Consider the following 16,214-nt stretch of genomic DNA (forward strand, 5'->3'; position numbering starts at 1 on the left):
CCCCCCCCCCCCAACCCAACCCGGCATTCAACCAGCTGCCGCCCGGTCCCCAGCCGCCAACTTGGTCTCCAACAGGCCGACACTCCGCCTGCACCCGCCACGCCGTCTCCAGCAGCCGCAGCCCCAAGCGAAATCCGGTGACTTCTAACCTTTGTTATTTCGTTATTTCATATTGCATTTTAGTTCATTCTTTCATATTCCATTCTTAGTACTATGCTCGTAGTAGCCCGTGTACCTTGACTTGCGTGGGATTTGTGAACATTGCCTGTTGTCTGTTGTCTGTTGTTGCTGTTGCTGTGGTCGCTTCTTAGTTTTTGCTTCGGGAGTTTCCCTTTGAACGTGTGTGTGTCTGGTATCTCCTTGCTGCTGCTTTGATATTGCCACCGGGTATATCCTTATATTTTCCTACTTTTTCGTGTAGTTGTGGCTGTGGGTGGTAATGGGTGGTTAGGGTCATGTCCGAGGGGGTTGGGGCGTGGGGCTGTGGTGGGGGCGGGAGATGGGGAGAGAGCGGGAGTGGGTGGGAGGCCAAGGTTTGGCCGAGGGGGGGTAGTGGGGGGCGCGTGGATAGCGACGGTAGGCTGAGGGTTGGGTCTTGGAATATAGGGACCCTTCAGGGGAAGTCCATAGAGCTGGCGAAGATTCTTAGGAAGAGAAGGATCAACCTTGCGTGTGTCCAAGAGACAAAGTGGGTAGGGTCTAAGGCTAGGGATGTGGACGGTTACAAGCTGTGGTACTCTGGGAGCGACAGGCGTAGGAATGGAGTTGGCATCTTGGTAGATGAAGAGCTTAGAGGCCAGGTAGTGGAGGTGAAGAGGATCAACGATAGGTTGATGACTATTAAGTTGGTCATTCGGGGGTTTACCCTGAACGTGTGTAGTGCCTATGCGCCGCATGTGGGATCGGAGGGGAGGAGAAGATGCGGTTCTGGGAGGCTTTGGAGGAGGTGGTGAGAGGCGTGCCCAGTTCGGAGAAGATTGTTGTAGCAGGGGATTTCAACGGGCACATCGGGGCGCTACCGGGAGGCTTTGGGGATGTGCATGGTGGTTTTGGTTTTGGGGAGAGAAATGAAGAGGGTGCGACCCTATTGGAGTTTGCGAGGGCGTTTGGGCTGGTGGTGGTGAACTCGGGCTTCCCGAAGAAGGACGAGCACCTGATCACTTTTCGGAGCGCGATAGCCAGGACCCAGATTGACTTTTTGTTGCTTAGGAAAGGGGATAGGGCGTTGTGTAAAGACTGTAAAGTCATCCCGAGTGAGAATCTTTCGACTCAACATAGGCTCTTGGTTATGGATTTGGGTATAAAGAAGAATAGAAAGCGGAGGAGTAAGGAGAGTAGACCGAGAATTAAGTGGGGCGGCTTGACGCCAGTGAATGCGTGGGAGATAGGGGAGAGGTTGGCGGGAATGGGGGTGTGGGAGTGTAGGGGAGACGTGGATAGTATGTGGGACAGGGCGGAAACGTGCATCAGGGAGAATGCAAGGGAGGTGTTGGGTGTTTCTAGGGGCCGGGCCGGACATCATCGGGGGGATTGGTGGTGGAATGAAGAGGTGGGGAAGAAAGTGCAGACCAAGAAAGAGGCGTATGCTAAGTTGGTGGAAAGTAAGGACGAAGAAGAGAAGCGGGTAAACAGGAAAGAGTACAAGCTAGCGAGGAAGGAGGCGAAGTCAGCGGTCACGGCAGCTAAGACGGCCGCTTTTGAGAGCTTGTATGCAGGGTTACAGGGGAAAGGAGGGGAGAAAAAGTTGTTTCGATTCGCTAAGGCTAGGGAGAGGAAGGGTCGTGACCTCGATCAGGTGAGGTGCATTAAGGGGGAGGACGGTAGAGTGTTGGTGGAGGACGGTCACATAAAGAAGAGATGGCAGTCGTACTTTCATACGCTCTTGAATGACGAGGGGGACAGAGCTATTGTGTTAGGGGAACTGGAGCACTCAGGGGAGTGTCGGGATTTTAGCTATTGTAGACGTTTTAAGGTAGACGAGGTTAGACAGGCAGTCCGCAGGATGCGAAGGGGTAGGGCGACGGGGCCGGATGAGATACCGGTGGAATTTTGGAAGTTCGTTGGAGAGGCTGGTGTAAGGTGGTTGACTGCATTGTTCAATGAAATTTTCAGGACGGCAAAGATGCTCGAGGCGTGGAGGTGGAGTACCATGATCCCCCTCTATAAGAATAAGGGGGACATTCAGTGTTGCAATAACTATAGGGGGATTAAGTTACTGAGTCACTCTATGAAGATATGGGAGAGAGTGGTCGAGGTGAGGCTGAGACGGATAGTGTCTATTTCGGAAAACCAGTTCGGATTTATGCCCGGCCGCTCGACGACGGAGGCAATCCACCTGGTACGGAGGTTGGTGGAGCAGTATAGGGAGAGGAAGAAGGATCTGCACATGGTGTTCATCGACCTGGAAAAGGCGTACGACAAAGTCCCCAGGGAAGTGCTTTGGAGATGCTTGGAGGTGAGTGGAGTACCGCAGGCATATATACGAGTAATTAAGGATATGTATGAGGGAGCGAAAACCCAGGTGAGGACGGCGGGAGGAGACTCAGAGCATTTCACTGTCCTGACAGGATTGCATCAGGGATCTACTCTTAGTCCCTTTTTGTTTGCGTTAGTAATGGATGTGTTGACGCGGCGTATCCAAGGGGAGGTGCCGTGGTGTATGCTTTTTGCAGACGATGTAGTCCTGATAGATGAGACTCGACGGGGTGTGAATGACAAATTAGAGTTGTGGAGGCAAACTCTGGAGTCTAAAGGGTTCAGGGTGAGCAGAACCAAGACAGAGTATGTGGAATGTAAGTTTAATGACGTGAGGCGGGAGAATGAGGTAGTAGTGAGGCTAGAAGCACAGGAGGTAGGGAAGAGGGATAAGTTCAAGTATCTCGGGTCCGTGATCCAGAGTAACGGTGAGATTGACGAGGATGTCTCGCACCGTATTGGGGCGAGATGGATGAAGTGGAAACTCGCATCGGGGGTGCTGTGTGATAAGAAGGTGCCGCCCAAGCTTAAAGGCAAATTCTATAGGGTGGTAGTCCGTCCGGCCTTGCTGTATGGAGCGGAGTGTTGGCCAGTTAAGAACTCCCACATCCAAAAAATGAAGGTGGCAGAAATGCGGATGTTGCGCTGGATGTGTGGACTGACCCGAGGGGATAGAGTTCGGAATGAGACTATCCGGGAGAAGGTTGGTGTGACTTCAGTGGAGTGTAAGATGCGGGAAGCACGATTGAGATGGTTCGGACACGTGAAGAGGAGGGGCATGGATGCCCCGGTCCGTAGGTGTGAGAGGCTAGCGTTGGATGGTTTTAGACGGGGTAGAGGTAGACCGAAGAAGTACTGGGGTGAGGTGATTAGGCGGGACATGGAACAGTTACAGCTCACCGAGGACATGACCCTAGATAGGAAGGGCTGGAAGATGCGAATTACGGCAGAGGATTAGGGCCAGTTCGGGTCGCTAGTGTAGGGAATTAATTGGTGGGGGTGTATTCCTGTTATGATTCTGTATTCAGTGTTTCGTGTTCCGTGTTCCATGTTTATTACGAATCTGTGTGCTTTCCTCTGCTTTATTATTCCTGCATTCCTGCTTTACTCTGTTTTATATTCCCTATGGGTGCCGTATCTATGTTATGTCATCTGCTGCTGTGCTGTACTATGTGTTTGTGTGATATCTCGTGACTTGAGCCGGGGGTCTTTCGGAAACAGCCTTTCTACTTCATCAGAGGTAGAGGTATGGACTGCGTACATCTTACCCCCCCAGACCCCACTAAGTGGGAATACACTGGGTTTGTTGTTGTTGTTGTTGTTGTAATATTATTCATAGTTCCTGGAGTTCTTCGGCTGGCGGCAAATTTTTCACCGTAGAGCTCGCCGAAATCGGAGTTCTTCGGCTGGCAGCATAAATGACCTATTTTTAGGTTTACACACTGATTTTTTGTGTATTAGTTATCAAATTTCAGAAGTTTCTGCTAGAGAATAGCGAAAAAACAATAAGAACACAGGAGAGTAAGCGGCTGGCTTGTATGTGGGATAAGGGATAATAATTTCGAGATTAAATACAGTATTATTTTATCATTTCTCATAAAAATGGAGGCAAGAGCGCACACAGCGTGTGCTATGTGGATTAGGCGCACCTTACCCGTTCGAACCATGTTCTAGGCAAAAGTCTGGTTTTGAGTAGAGAGAGATTGGGGGGGGGGGGGGGGGGGGGGGGGGGGGGGGGGGGGGGGGGGGGGGGGGCCTTATCCTGTAGAAAGAATTTGATCTAAAAATGGAGGCAATGCTAGCTGCTATGAAGGTAATCTGGGTTTTAGAACTGATAAGAAAGTTAAACAAGGTTGTGGATTTTCTTGGTCCGAGATTAGTGATAGATATAACATAATTAGGGATGTCAGATTCTTTTTCCTCTTGCTTTAGACTTCTAAGTAAGGATATAATATGCTTATGTGCAATTGGTAATCAATACAACATGTTTTAAAACTCAAGAGTACTATTGGCTACTGAAATCAACAACAAGTATTAACTTGGTTACTGGTTTCATCTTCTGCACTGCAGAAGTTAAAATGTAGTACTATTTTAGAATTTATGTTTATCAACTTTTCTTTTAACTTGCAAGTTGGGATATGCCAGAATTAAGTTTGGGATAAAATATAGATATCATGTTTGGTTGACGGTTTAAATTTATTTTGTCAACCAAACAACATACCCAGTGTAATCCCACAAGTGGTGTATGGAGAAGATAGAGTGTAGTAGACCTTACCTCCAACTTAGAGGTAGAAGTTGTTTCCGATAGACCCTTGACTCAAGAATTTTACCCCAGGCTTATTCTTGGGATATCCATCTTACCCATCAAACTTGGGATTATGTTGTCCAACCTTTCGTGTGAGATAACTTAGTTCAAGGATTATAATCCCGAGATAATTTGATCCGCCAATGAGACGACCCTTGGTAATCAAATTCTGAAACTTTCTACTAGAGAAGAATAAAAAGGAGTAAGAACACATGAGAGTAAATATACATCATTCTGTACTGAGGTTTTAGTGCTTGGCATGAAAGACATAAATTTGTTTGTCATTTTGTAAGTGTTTGTTTATAGCCAACCTAAACGAATCTTGGGTTGAGACGCAGTTGATTCATTGATTTTCTGAGCATTTCTAACTATTCAGAGAAATCAATTTCATTCTCTAATCGTCCACGATCCAAGCATTTGAAATCCATTAAGTTGAAATATCCCTTAAATCCAAATTTTTCTATCTATATGGGCCACGTAAGGTTAATAACATTCTCTTTAGTCAGGATTAGTGTATAAAGAACTTGACAACTAATATCTCCAACTATGGGTATTGTTTATGTTTTCTGATTTTAAGTTGTAACATCTGAGATTGAGATTGTTGTTGATGAATTGGAACTTGGTAATTTCATTTTCTGTATAGTTTTGTGCAGAAGGGAGAATATCTTCGGTTTTCTGCTGGGGTATACCAAACTACTATATACCTTTGAAACTACATCATTTCATAGAGAGAAATCTTCTTCTTTTTCTCCTGCAATCTGAAGGAATGTCAAAGGTTAGAGACAGAACGGAAGATTTTAAAGATTTTGCACGTCGATCAGCATTGTCTTTGGGATATGATGAGGTAAATTAACTTATTCAGTTTATTGTTTTTCTCTATTTTTGGTCGAAAGAATTATATAGAGTGTTGTGAAATGTCTTGAACAATCTTCATGCTCATATGACCCCTACAGTCCGTTGCCCTATTACATAGAGTCTGATCGTGCATATAGCTTCAGTAATTTCCTTATGCATCAATTGTTCACACTGTCCCTGGATCAGATGCTCGCTTCTATTATTAAACTGATCAATAATTTGTGTGGTAATGTCTAAGCTATTTTTTTCTCATTGCAGAATGCAGATGATTTGTAATTCTCTTGTTTGCATGAGACCTAGTATTCCATATAATTAAAGTTCAACTTTCTCTTTCCCCACCCCCTATTTTTACTGCATGTCATACTACCGTGGTTTATATGTCCTCTGAACTAAAGTGTTTTCTGACAGTCTAAGACAGCTGCCTTATTGGCATCTTTTATCATGCATAAACCTCGGCATAGGTCAGGATTCACCAGAGCTGCTCTTAAAACGGTAATATATTTTTTACACCTAATGCTTATTTTCTTTTGTTATGTTGCTTGAGCTTTAGATTTTGTATCTTTTTGTTCATAAATAATCACAAGCCAAAAATCCTTTTCATAAACTTTCATTTGTCAGCTGGAGAGCATTGGGACTGTAGAGCAATTTTTGATGAAACACAAGAAGGATTATGTTGATTTGCACCGTACGACTGAACAAGAGAGGGATAGCATTGAGCATGAAGTAAGGTTACATACTTTGATATTTTTTTTTCCTTTTTCTTTGTTTGAATTTCAAAACAGGACGTGTGTTGATGTACATAGATATATTTTATTATTTTTGCTGATCTCTTGCCAAATATATATTGATGAAAACAAAGGGGTATTTCAGTTTGCAAATAGGATTTAGCTGTCTAACAAGGGTGAGGTTGGAGTCGGGATTACCTATCCGAGACAATTATACTGTTTTTCCTCTATTAGCTGGTAATATGCAATTTTAAAAAATATTAATATACTTTCAATTTTAAATTAGTTGGGACAGCAATAGGAATCTTTTATATCTATCGCCGCTATATTTGGATCCATTTTATTTTAATACTTATAAAGAATTCTTTTAAGGGAAATTAGGGGTTAGCTGAAATTATACAGCAACAACAACAACAACATACCTAGTGTATTCCACATAGTGGGGTCTAGGGAGGGTAGAGTGTACGCGGACCATACCACTACATCAGATGAAGTAGAGAGGCTGCTTCCGATAGGCCCCCAGCTTAGGACCGATAGCAGTATAATAGACACAAAACATAAATGCATATAAACTAGTACAATCTGCAAAATAAACTAACGCCACTAGCCATAAGATAATACTACAACCACAAGATAATACTAAAAACTATCTATCTGAAACCATAGACAACACTCAACACTACACACAAGAAACTTCATACCCAAATAAAGAATGCTCCCCTATTGTTACCGACACACCCTCACTCCCTAACCCTCTATCCTAATCCGCGTTCTCCACACCTTCCTACACCTTTCTATCAAGTGTCATGTCCTCCGTAAGCTATAACTGTTCCCTATCATGCCTAATCACCTCCTTCCAATATTTCTTCGCCTACCTCTACCCCGCCTAAAATCATCCATAGTTAGTGTCTCACACCTCCGCACTAGAACATCAGAGCCCTTCCTCATCACATGCCCGAACCAACGTAACTTTACTTCTCGCATCTTGTCCTCCACCGAGGCCACTCCCACCTTCTCCCGAATAATCTCATTCCTTATCCTATCTTTCCTAGTATGGCCACACATCCATTGCAACATCTTCATCTCCGCCACCTTCAACTTTTGGATGTGGGAATTCTTAACTGGCCAACACTCCGCTCCATAATCCTAATCAATTGGTGTCGTCCATATGGTTTTTATCCTTCCACTGTGTTACGTGCTTACAACTTTATTCTAAGTCTACCTCGTATCTTTTAGAACTTTCGATAACTGTAGTATCACATCTTTGAAGTAGTGCTTTTAGAGGTTTATGTAGGACTGCCCTAATCATCTCAGATGATATTCTCTTATGTTATCCTTTATGTACGCTGCTTACCCTTTCTGTCGAATGAGGTCATTTATCATCTTGTCTAATTGTGTATGGCGTTTGTCAGTCTTAACATCTATATTCATGCAGCACTCATCTTGTGGGCATGTTGGCTTTGAGACGAAACATATTTTTTGGTAACTGTCAGTATGTTACCAATGTGAAAGTGTAAAACCAATATAGCTAAAAAGGGACAGTGCAGTATGGACCAAGTCCCAGACTTGCACTAACAAAAGCTCAAAAAGTTCTAGTTATCTCGAGAGTGCTAAGGATAAAAGTTTAGGCCAGCTATACATCTAACCAGTCTAGTAGTACTTATTCTTACATGAAACTCTTGTTTTACTTGTCTCACCACTTGCTCACGTAATCTGCCGGCTGTCTTGAACACTTGGGCATTCCTTTCTAACCAAATGTGATAGATACAAGCTGCCAAGACGATCCTGCATGCCTTATGTTTCACATTCCTTCCCTTTGCATGTTGTGTTTCCCACACTATCTCTTGTTTCCAGTCAAAGGCTACCCTGGTTATCCCTTGCCATTATAGCAGCAGTTGCCATACTCTCTTTGCAAACACACATTTGAAGGGAGTGCGATCAGTATCTTCAATTCTTTTTTTTTGGATAACGGTGGTGTCCGGGCCAGCTTGCGCGCACCTCGACTAATTCCACAGGATACCTGGCACCTCCCACCAGCAATAGGTTGCTAGGTACCAGGTAACTCTGTCCACCAAGGCTAAAACAGATGGGAAGAAATCACTTAGTGTTTTTTTGATGGTCAACGGTCAACGGTCAACCCAACTTCATTAAACCACTAGGCCACACACTTGGGTGCAATATCTTCATTTTCAGCATGATATAATGGATGTTTCATGTCATCGAGGTTGGCCCAACAAGCAATCCTATCCTTTGTTTGCAGCCTCCTATGTAGAACCAAGAACAGGATAAACACCCATTTAGGGGCCCCACATTGTTACAAATCAACCTTTGGATACTCTTCCCTTATCAGTACATACATTTTCTTGATGGAGTAAGTAATCATCATCGCTGCTCTTTCAGTTATTCCAGCTTGGGTAAAAGACTGACTGGCTTTGAGTATTTTCTTCACCATCCAAGACGCCTGATTAGGTTGAGTCTCCCACACCGTGCCCCTTGACATAATATGAGTGGATCCACCTTATCCACAGGGTATCTTTCTTCATGCACATGTTCCAAAGCAATTTAGCAAGTGCTGCTTGATTCCATTTGTAGACATCTAGTATGTTGAGTCCTGCTGACTTAAGCAAGCTTAATATCTCCCAAGCAACTAGGGGGGACCTCCTGGATAATTTACACCCCCTTTCCATACGAATGATCTTGATGAGGTTTCCACCATCTGCACCACCTTCTTAGGCAGTACAAACACCTGCAACCAGAACATCTGGATTGAGAACGAAACAGACCTCACTAATTGTAGCCTAGCAGCTTAATTAAGGAATCTGGTTGTCCAAGCTGTGATTTGACTAAGCATTTTATCTCACAGAGGATTGCATTGCACAACTAATAATCTCTTGGTGGTTAGTGGGATGCCCAAGTATCTGAATGGAAAATCACCCCTGCCGAAACCTGAAGCTACCAGAATATCATGTCAGGTATCAATCCCAACCCCTCCAAAACCAGAATGTTATTGGTCTCAAAATATTTCTTTAGCACTTGCCTTTCTCTTTGTTAATTATCATCCGCATAGACATCTTGTAACATGCCTCTATTTCAACCATCAAATTTTCTTTATACAGTACGTTTTCATCTTTGATGTTATTCTTTTGGAAAACTGGGTCTGTACATCTGAATTATATGATCTTACCATGCATGATTTCTCTAAGAGTTATTCAAAATGAAGTCTATTGGTATGAAAGACGTAACATTTTCCACGGTTTAGGTATGGATCTAGTAAAAGAGTAAATTTAACATATTAACACTCCAAAAAAGAATCTCCCTTTTTTTGGTTTGGGTGGCAGGGACAACTAAGGACACTGAATGCCGAAAGTGATTGTGGGTCCTTATCCACAATTCCCATTTCCCAAACTCCTTATTCTGGACTTTGAATAAGTGTTAAGCAGCTCACTGCTCTATTAAGAGCGTTAGGTTAGCCCACATTTGTGGTTTTCAAAACCAGGAGAAGCACCAGGTGTACGATGGAATAAATTGGTCCCGATACACATGTTGAACATTTTTCTGAAGTTTGATCTTATATATAGTAATGAGCTTCTTGTTTTATATTTTAATTATGATATATTAGAACAAGGGGGACATCCAGAGTTGCAACAACTATAGGGTTATTAAGTCATTGAGTCACACTATGAAGATTTGGGAGAGTGGTTGAGCGGGGGTTGAGGAGGATAGTGTCTATTTCAGATAATCAGTTTGGATTTATGTCCGGTCGTTCGATGACTGAGGCAATTCACCTGGTGCGAAGATTGGTAAAGCAGTATAGGGAAAGGAAGAGGGACTTACATATGGTGTTCATCGACTCGGAGAAGGCGTACGACAAAGTCCTTGGGGAGGTTCTTTGGAGATGCTTAGAGGTGAGTGGAGTCCTGGTGGCGTACATCAGATTGATTAAAGACATGTATGATGGAGCAAAAACTCAGGTGAGGTCGGCAAGAAGAGATTCAGAGCATTTCCCTGTCGTGATAGGGTTGCATCAGGGATCGACTCTTAGTCCGTTTTTGTTTGCGTTGGTGATGGATGTGTTGACGCGGCATATTCAAGGAGAGGTGCCTTGGCGTATGCTTTTTGCAGATAATGTAGTTTTGATTAATGAGATGCACGTGAGCGCGGGGGGTGGGTGGGGTGGGGGTGAATGATAAATTGGAGGTTTGAAGACAAACCCTTGAGTCTAAAGAGTTCAGGTTGAGTAGGGCCAAGACAGAATATATGGAATGCAAGTTTAGTGACTTGAGGCAGGAGAACGAAGTGGTAGTAAGGTTGGATTCCCAGGTTGTTTGTAAGAAGAACAGTTTTAAGTATCTCAGGTCTATGATTCAGGAGAATGGAGAGATTGACGAAGATGTCTCCCACCATATTGGGGCAGGATGGATGAAATGGAGGCTCGTTTCTGGAGTGTTGTGCGATAAGAAGGTGTCGGCCAAGCTTAAGGGCAAATTCTACAAAGTGGTAGTTCGTCCAGTCATGCTGTATGGAGCGGAGTGTTGGCCTGTCAAGAACTCCCACATTCAAAAGTTAAAGGTGGTGGAAATGCGGATGTTGCGTTGGATGTGCGGGCTTTCTAGGAGTGATGGGGTTAGAAGTGAGACTATCCGGGAGAAGGTGGAAGTGGCTTCGGTGGAGGACAAGATGCGGAAAGTTAGGTTGAGATGGTTTGGGCATGTGATAAGGAGGGGCACGGATGCCCCAGTTCGTAGGTGTGAGAGGCTAGCTTTGGATGGTTTTGGCAGAGTAGGGGTAGGCCGAAGAAATACTGGAGAGAGGTGATTAGACGTGACATGGAGCAATTACAGCTTACCGTGGACATGACCCTAAATAGGAAGGTATGGAGGACGCGAATTAGGTTAGAAGGCTAGTGCATGTGGGGGGAGTCGTAGCCAGTAGTTAGGAGAGCTTTGGGGTAGCCGGGCTGGTAGTCTTAGGGCTATGTTCAAAGGTTGGAGCTAATAGTAGGAGGGTATGGGGGTGGGGGGTGCCTTGGTTCGTCAGTGGAGGGTATTACTTTGTGGGTGTCTTATTTTTGCTATTTCTTCTTGTTTCATACGTTATTACGACTTTGATTATTATTCTTTGTCTTGAGCCGGGGGTCTACCGAAAACAACCTCTCTACTTCTCCGGAGGTAGTGGTATGGAGTGCATACATTTCACCCTCACCAGAGCCCACTATGTGGGAATACACTGAGTTTGTTGTTGTTGCTGTTGTTGACTAGTTGACTCTAGTCCAGCAATAATCTAAATCCTGGAAAATTACTATGAAAATTGAAGGATGAAAGCCAATTGAAGCTGAATTGGTGGTTACAGTACTCTAAATCCAAGTTTGACTATAAACTGATGAGCAAAGGCGTATCCAAAATTTTAAGATTATGGGTGCACTAAGTTACTGTTTGGTTTGATTTCATATATAAAATATTATCATGAGAACAGCTTGATGGAGCAAGCTATAATTATTAATAGTATCACCTATGTTGCTCATAGCCTCGGACTTTTCAAAAATATCGACGGGTGCGTGTCGAATACTCCAAAATAGTGTATTTTTGGAGGATCCTACACGGGTGCGGCGATATTTTTGGAGAGTATGAGTAACATAGATTATCACAACAAAAAGATCATTCGCTTTACAATTATTCTTAGCAAATTTTCATGCTTTAAACGCGATCTATAATAGCTAGTCATTATTTGATGAAAATCCACTTTACAAATCAAAGTAAAAATTGATGGAAAAAACAAGGGAAACGATAATGGAATTAGGGAAAGGGTGACTTTATTTGTAAAAGTATTGCTGAAGAGAAGCATCTGAAGGAGATGGGAAGTATGACTTTTAGAGATCGCAAAAAAGAAGAGAAAGAAATGTCAAAAAATGAAATTAAGGTCAAGGAAACAAAAGAAACATAATAGAAGGAAGACAAAAAAAAAACAGCAGACAGGGAGCAAAAATGAGAAGAAAGAAAAGGAAAGATAAGAAAGAATAGCCAAAAACAAGAGAGAAACAGAAAACTGGACTATCTTGATAACAAAGGTGCATGCAGCGACCAGTGCACCAAATTGGTATCTTGTGCATGGGTTACACACTTTAAAGTATTATCAGGAATTGCAGTGTTATCAGTCTCGTAAGGGGTGTATAGGCTCACGTGAACCCATTCCGCCCAGGTAAATCTGCCCGACTATGACCGACCGAATTGACACTTCTGCACCAAGGTGCTGTGTTTGATTTATTTTCCTGCCGTTTACTATAGTAAATTTCTTATGAGAGGTTGAAAATTACATCTTTGTTTAATCCCTTGAAATGTTTGATAAAATTATGTCTTCCTTTCCTCCTTTGTCAAGTTTGACATCTTTTAATAAACTTTTGAGTCACGAGAAAGAGATCCTTGTCCACCTTTGTGGTTGACTGCTTCTTGTGCAGCTTTGTTTTGAATGCTAATGCACTTTTTCGAGATTGTGAAGTTAGAGTTTAAAAAAAAAATTAGAAGATTCCTACTGACAACTTTCTGCAGGTTACTATTTTTGTAAAATCATGCAAAGAGCAGATAGATGTTCTCAGAAATAGTATAAACGAGGAAGATGCAAATTCAAAGGGATGGCTTGGATTGAAGGGTGACAATCTGAATGCTGATACTGTAGCACACAAGCATGGAGTGGTATGATTGCTACATTCAATATAGTCATCAAATATTCTATAATTTGATTAGGACTGCTTCCTGATATATCTTTTCCCACTTACTGCTGGTATTTGGAAATTCTGAAGTAACTTCATTGATACTGATTGAATTTCGGTTATTATTAGGTGATCTGTGATGCTAGAGGAGTTAATGTTGTGTCCTTGTCTTTGATATGATTCTGTTTGTAGAATACTCTAATATCCATGTGAATTCTTTTGATAGTGTTCCATGTGCCTATGTTAGATACTTCAATTTAAATATTAATTTTCATTTTCCTATTTGGAAAGTCTGATCTTTTAGTGTAATTTTCTACAATCAGTAGAATACTGTCATATCGCAATTATTTATCCGCCATTCTCTGCTGGTTTTTCATACTTACGAATAGCCTATTTTAAATAAAGAAATTATTGAAATGATTTCTGATGTTAGGGTAATAATTCACATTTGTTTTCGTTATGATTCCATTAGTAGAGTAACCATGTTACTATTTTAAATTTGGATCTTTTAGTGCTGCTGATTTTGTTTCCCTGATGTTGCTTCTTAGAAAGTGGATGTATTATGTGGTGGTTCTGTGATTTGCACATCTTCGAGTCGTATTACCATACTTGGAGTAATTGAAGTCACTAGTTTGTGGTGATTATTAATACCTGTTGATAATGTAAATATAGTTTTTCAACCTAATCTATATTCTGAAATCAGATGAAAGTATGTCTAAAGCTGTTTCCTTTACTTGTTTTCAAACTGCCCTGTGTCCCGCTAAGAGTGAAGCTGAGGATGTAAAAGGAAAAAAAAAAAGATCTTTTAGAATAGAGTGCCAAGGCATTTGAAAGCATATTTCTTCTGGTTTATCATGAGATCCACAGTAGATGAAAATCCAGTAGTGTTATATATACCTAAAGGTGCACTCTGTGCTTGTGATTCTTGGAGTTTTGATGCATATCTACATATTTATTGTTTGTTTTTACACTACAGGTTTTAATTTTAAGTGAAAAGCTACATTCGGTCACATCGCAGTTTGACCAGTTGCGGGCAATACGCTTTCAACATGCTATTAACCGAGTGACACCAAGAAAGAAACGTAAGAACACTACCAAATCAAATGCTACAGAGATCTCTGCTTCTAGTAGCTTGGATCCTGACATGAATAGGGACTCTGAGGTCAGGGACACTGATGTATCACAAGCAGCCCCTATAAGGGTCCAAGAACAACTTTTGGACGATGAAACTCGTGCGCTCCAAGTAAGTGGGAAGTTTGCCGGTAGAGGATTTAGTTCTGACAAACAAGCAAACTTCTTAAAGCTGAAATCACATATACTCCATTCCTGTATTCTTACCTAGTATGATCACTCGCATGATGCAGGTAGAGCTGAACAGTCTCCTGGATTCTGTTCAAGAAACAGAAACAAAGATGGTGGAAGTGTCTGCATTAAACCATCTTATGTCTACTCATGTTTTGCAACAGGCCCAACAGATAGAGCTTTTATATGAGCAGGTTAGGAATATTGTTGCTGTTTTACTTACTAGTTTGATAGAACTCCTGCCTACCATACTAGTTGTCATAGTATTACACTTGTAATTTCTCGTTTCTTTGTGTTTTTTCTAATATTTATTGTTCCTTGTACTTTGATTATCACATTGTTTTGTTGTAATTATTCTTCCTCCTTTAGAATGCTTTGCCAGGCCTTGTTTAGTATTTTGCCATGGCTTCTTCACTCCCATTAGTTTATTGAGCTGAGGGTCTATCGGACACAACCTCTATTCCTCCCAATGTAGGGCTGAGGTCTTTCTTCTCACTACCATCCCCATAGGCCCATAACCCACTGGTAGGATTACATTGGGTATGTTGTTGCTATAGTTGGATAGAACTTTAATCTTGTTAACATGACAAAAAGGTCACTTTTTTTTCTCTCTTTTGCTTAAATAATTCAGAGAATCTCTGCATTTTGTCTATTAAAATTCCTATATATAACCATTTCTAGTTAGTACTAACAAACATCACAATTTACGGATCTTTCATTGTTCTTCTAATCTAAACTTCCTACTGTTATGCTTTTATTTTGTTCATTAAACATTTAATCAAAGCATTCAAAGTCCCCATCTGTCTCTTGAGCTATCGCCTATCAAGGCATTGAAAGTTCCCATCTGCCTGTTGAGCTCAACAATTGTCAGACATACATGCATGAGAAGAAAAGAGTAAAGGTTAGAAGACAATGAAACAACGGGATAAGTGTCTGTATATGATCAACCTGGTTATCTTTTTTCTTGAAAGTGCACAAAACAGAATTTAGAATGATATTGTTCCATTGTCATATATGAAATGAGATTATGAAGAACTGGGGGTTCATCTAGCCGACCCTGTTTGTTTGTGCTGAAGCGTAACTTCTTCCATTGGCAGATCATGTCACTATATATTGTATCCTTCTGCTGTATGAACTTGTGTGATAATTGTATACATCACGGAAGTTCTCGGTGAAGTCCATGGCTTCTACAATTAGCTCTGAGCTTCCGTTGGTATGAATTTTATGGTTTTTCATTTCAGGCAGTTGAAGCTACTCAAAATGTGGAACTTGGTAACAAAGAACTGTCACAAGCCATTCAAAGGAACAGCAGTAGCAGAACTTTTCTTTTGCTCTTTCTGTTTGTACTTACATTTTCAATCGTCTTCCTAGATTGGTACAGTTAATTGTGGATTTTTCGCTTTTTTTTTTTTTTTGCCTTACAAGTAATGGGAGTATAGAACGTAAATTATCAAGTAAAGTGTTGTGTAACGTCACTAGAAATTTGGAGGCAGTTATTGTTTGTACTGATATTATTATTACTTGCCCATGCCCAGCAATATTGAACTTTTGTCCCAACAGTTCCACCATATTGAACTTTGATTCCACATTCAAATAATATTAATTGCGTTAACAAATACTTCTATTATAATTCAAATAACTATAAAGTAATGTATACGAGTCTGACTTTGTGTAAAAGAATTGAGATAATATCCAATTACGCTTTGAACTACATCCAAAAAGGTTATGACACATCTCAACTTTTCGAGGGTTCTATTACCTCTGAACTAATTAAAAGTGTAATTTTGACACACTTAGTGTCTATGTGGCACATACGTGACACAACACACTGAAGTATCCATGTAGGCAC

General features: G+C 41.7%; 1 protein-coding gene across 3 annotated transcripts in view; it reads left to right on the plus strand.

Annotated features, from left to right (window-relative positions):
• Nucleotides 1-15,981, plus strand: part of LOC107868141 (syntaxin-81-like) — an 18,113-nt gene extending 2,132 nt beyond the window's left edge. Inside the window, exons 2-9 of one of the 3 annotated variants that reach the window (XM_047411749.1) lie at nt 5,434-5,624; nt 6,044-6,127; nt 6,254-6,363; nt 9,224-9,332; nt 12,903-13,046; nt 14,040-14,306; nt 14,428-14,559; nt 15,607-15,981. In XM_047411749.1, the coding sequence (XP_047267705.1) occupies nt 5,547-5,624; nt 6,044-6,127; nt 6,254-6,363; nt 9,224-9,332; nt 12,903-13,046; nt 14,040-14,306; nt 14,428-14,559; nt 15,607-15,750 (1,068 nt within the window). In that variant the 5' untranslated portion in view covers nt 5,434-5,546 and the 3' untranslated portion in view covers nt 15,751-15,981. Of the gene's footprint in view, nt 1-5,423; nt 5,625-6,043; nt 6,128-6,253; nt 6,364-9,223; nt 9,333-12,902; nt 13,047-14,039; nt 14,307-14,427; nt 14,560-15,606 lie in introns of all 3 variants that reach the window. The other 2 variants (XM_047411748.1, XM_016714736.2) reach the window with 2 other exon arrangements.
• Nucleotides 15,982-16,214: the final 233 nt, after the last annotated feature.

Source organism: Capsicum annuum, chromosome 4 (genome assembly GCF_002878395.1).
Source record: "Capsicum annuum cultivar UCD-10X-F1 chromosome 4, UCD10Xv1.1, whole genome shotgun sequence".
In the NCBI taxonomy this organism is placed as follows: domain Eukaryota; kingdom Viridiplantae; phylum Streptophyta; class Magnoliopsida; order Solanales; family Solanaceae; genus Capsicum; species Capsicum annuum.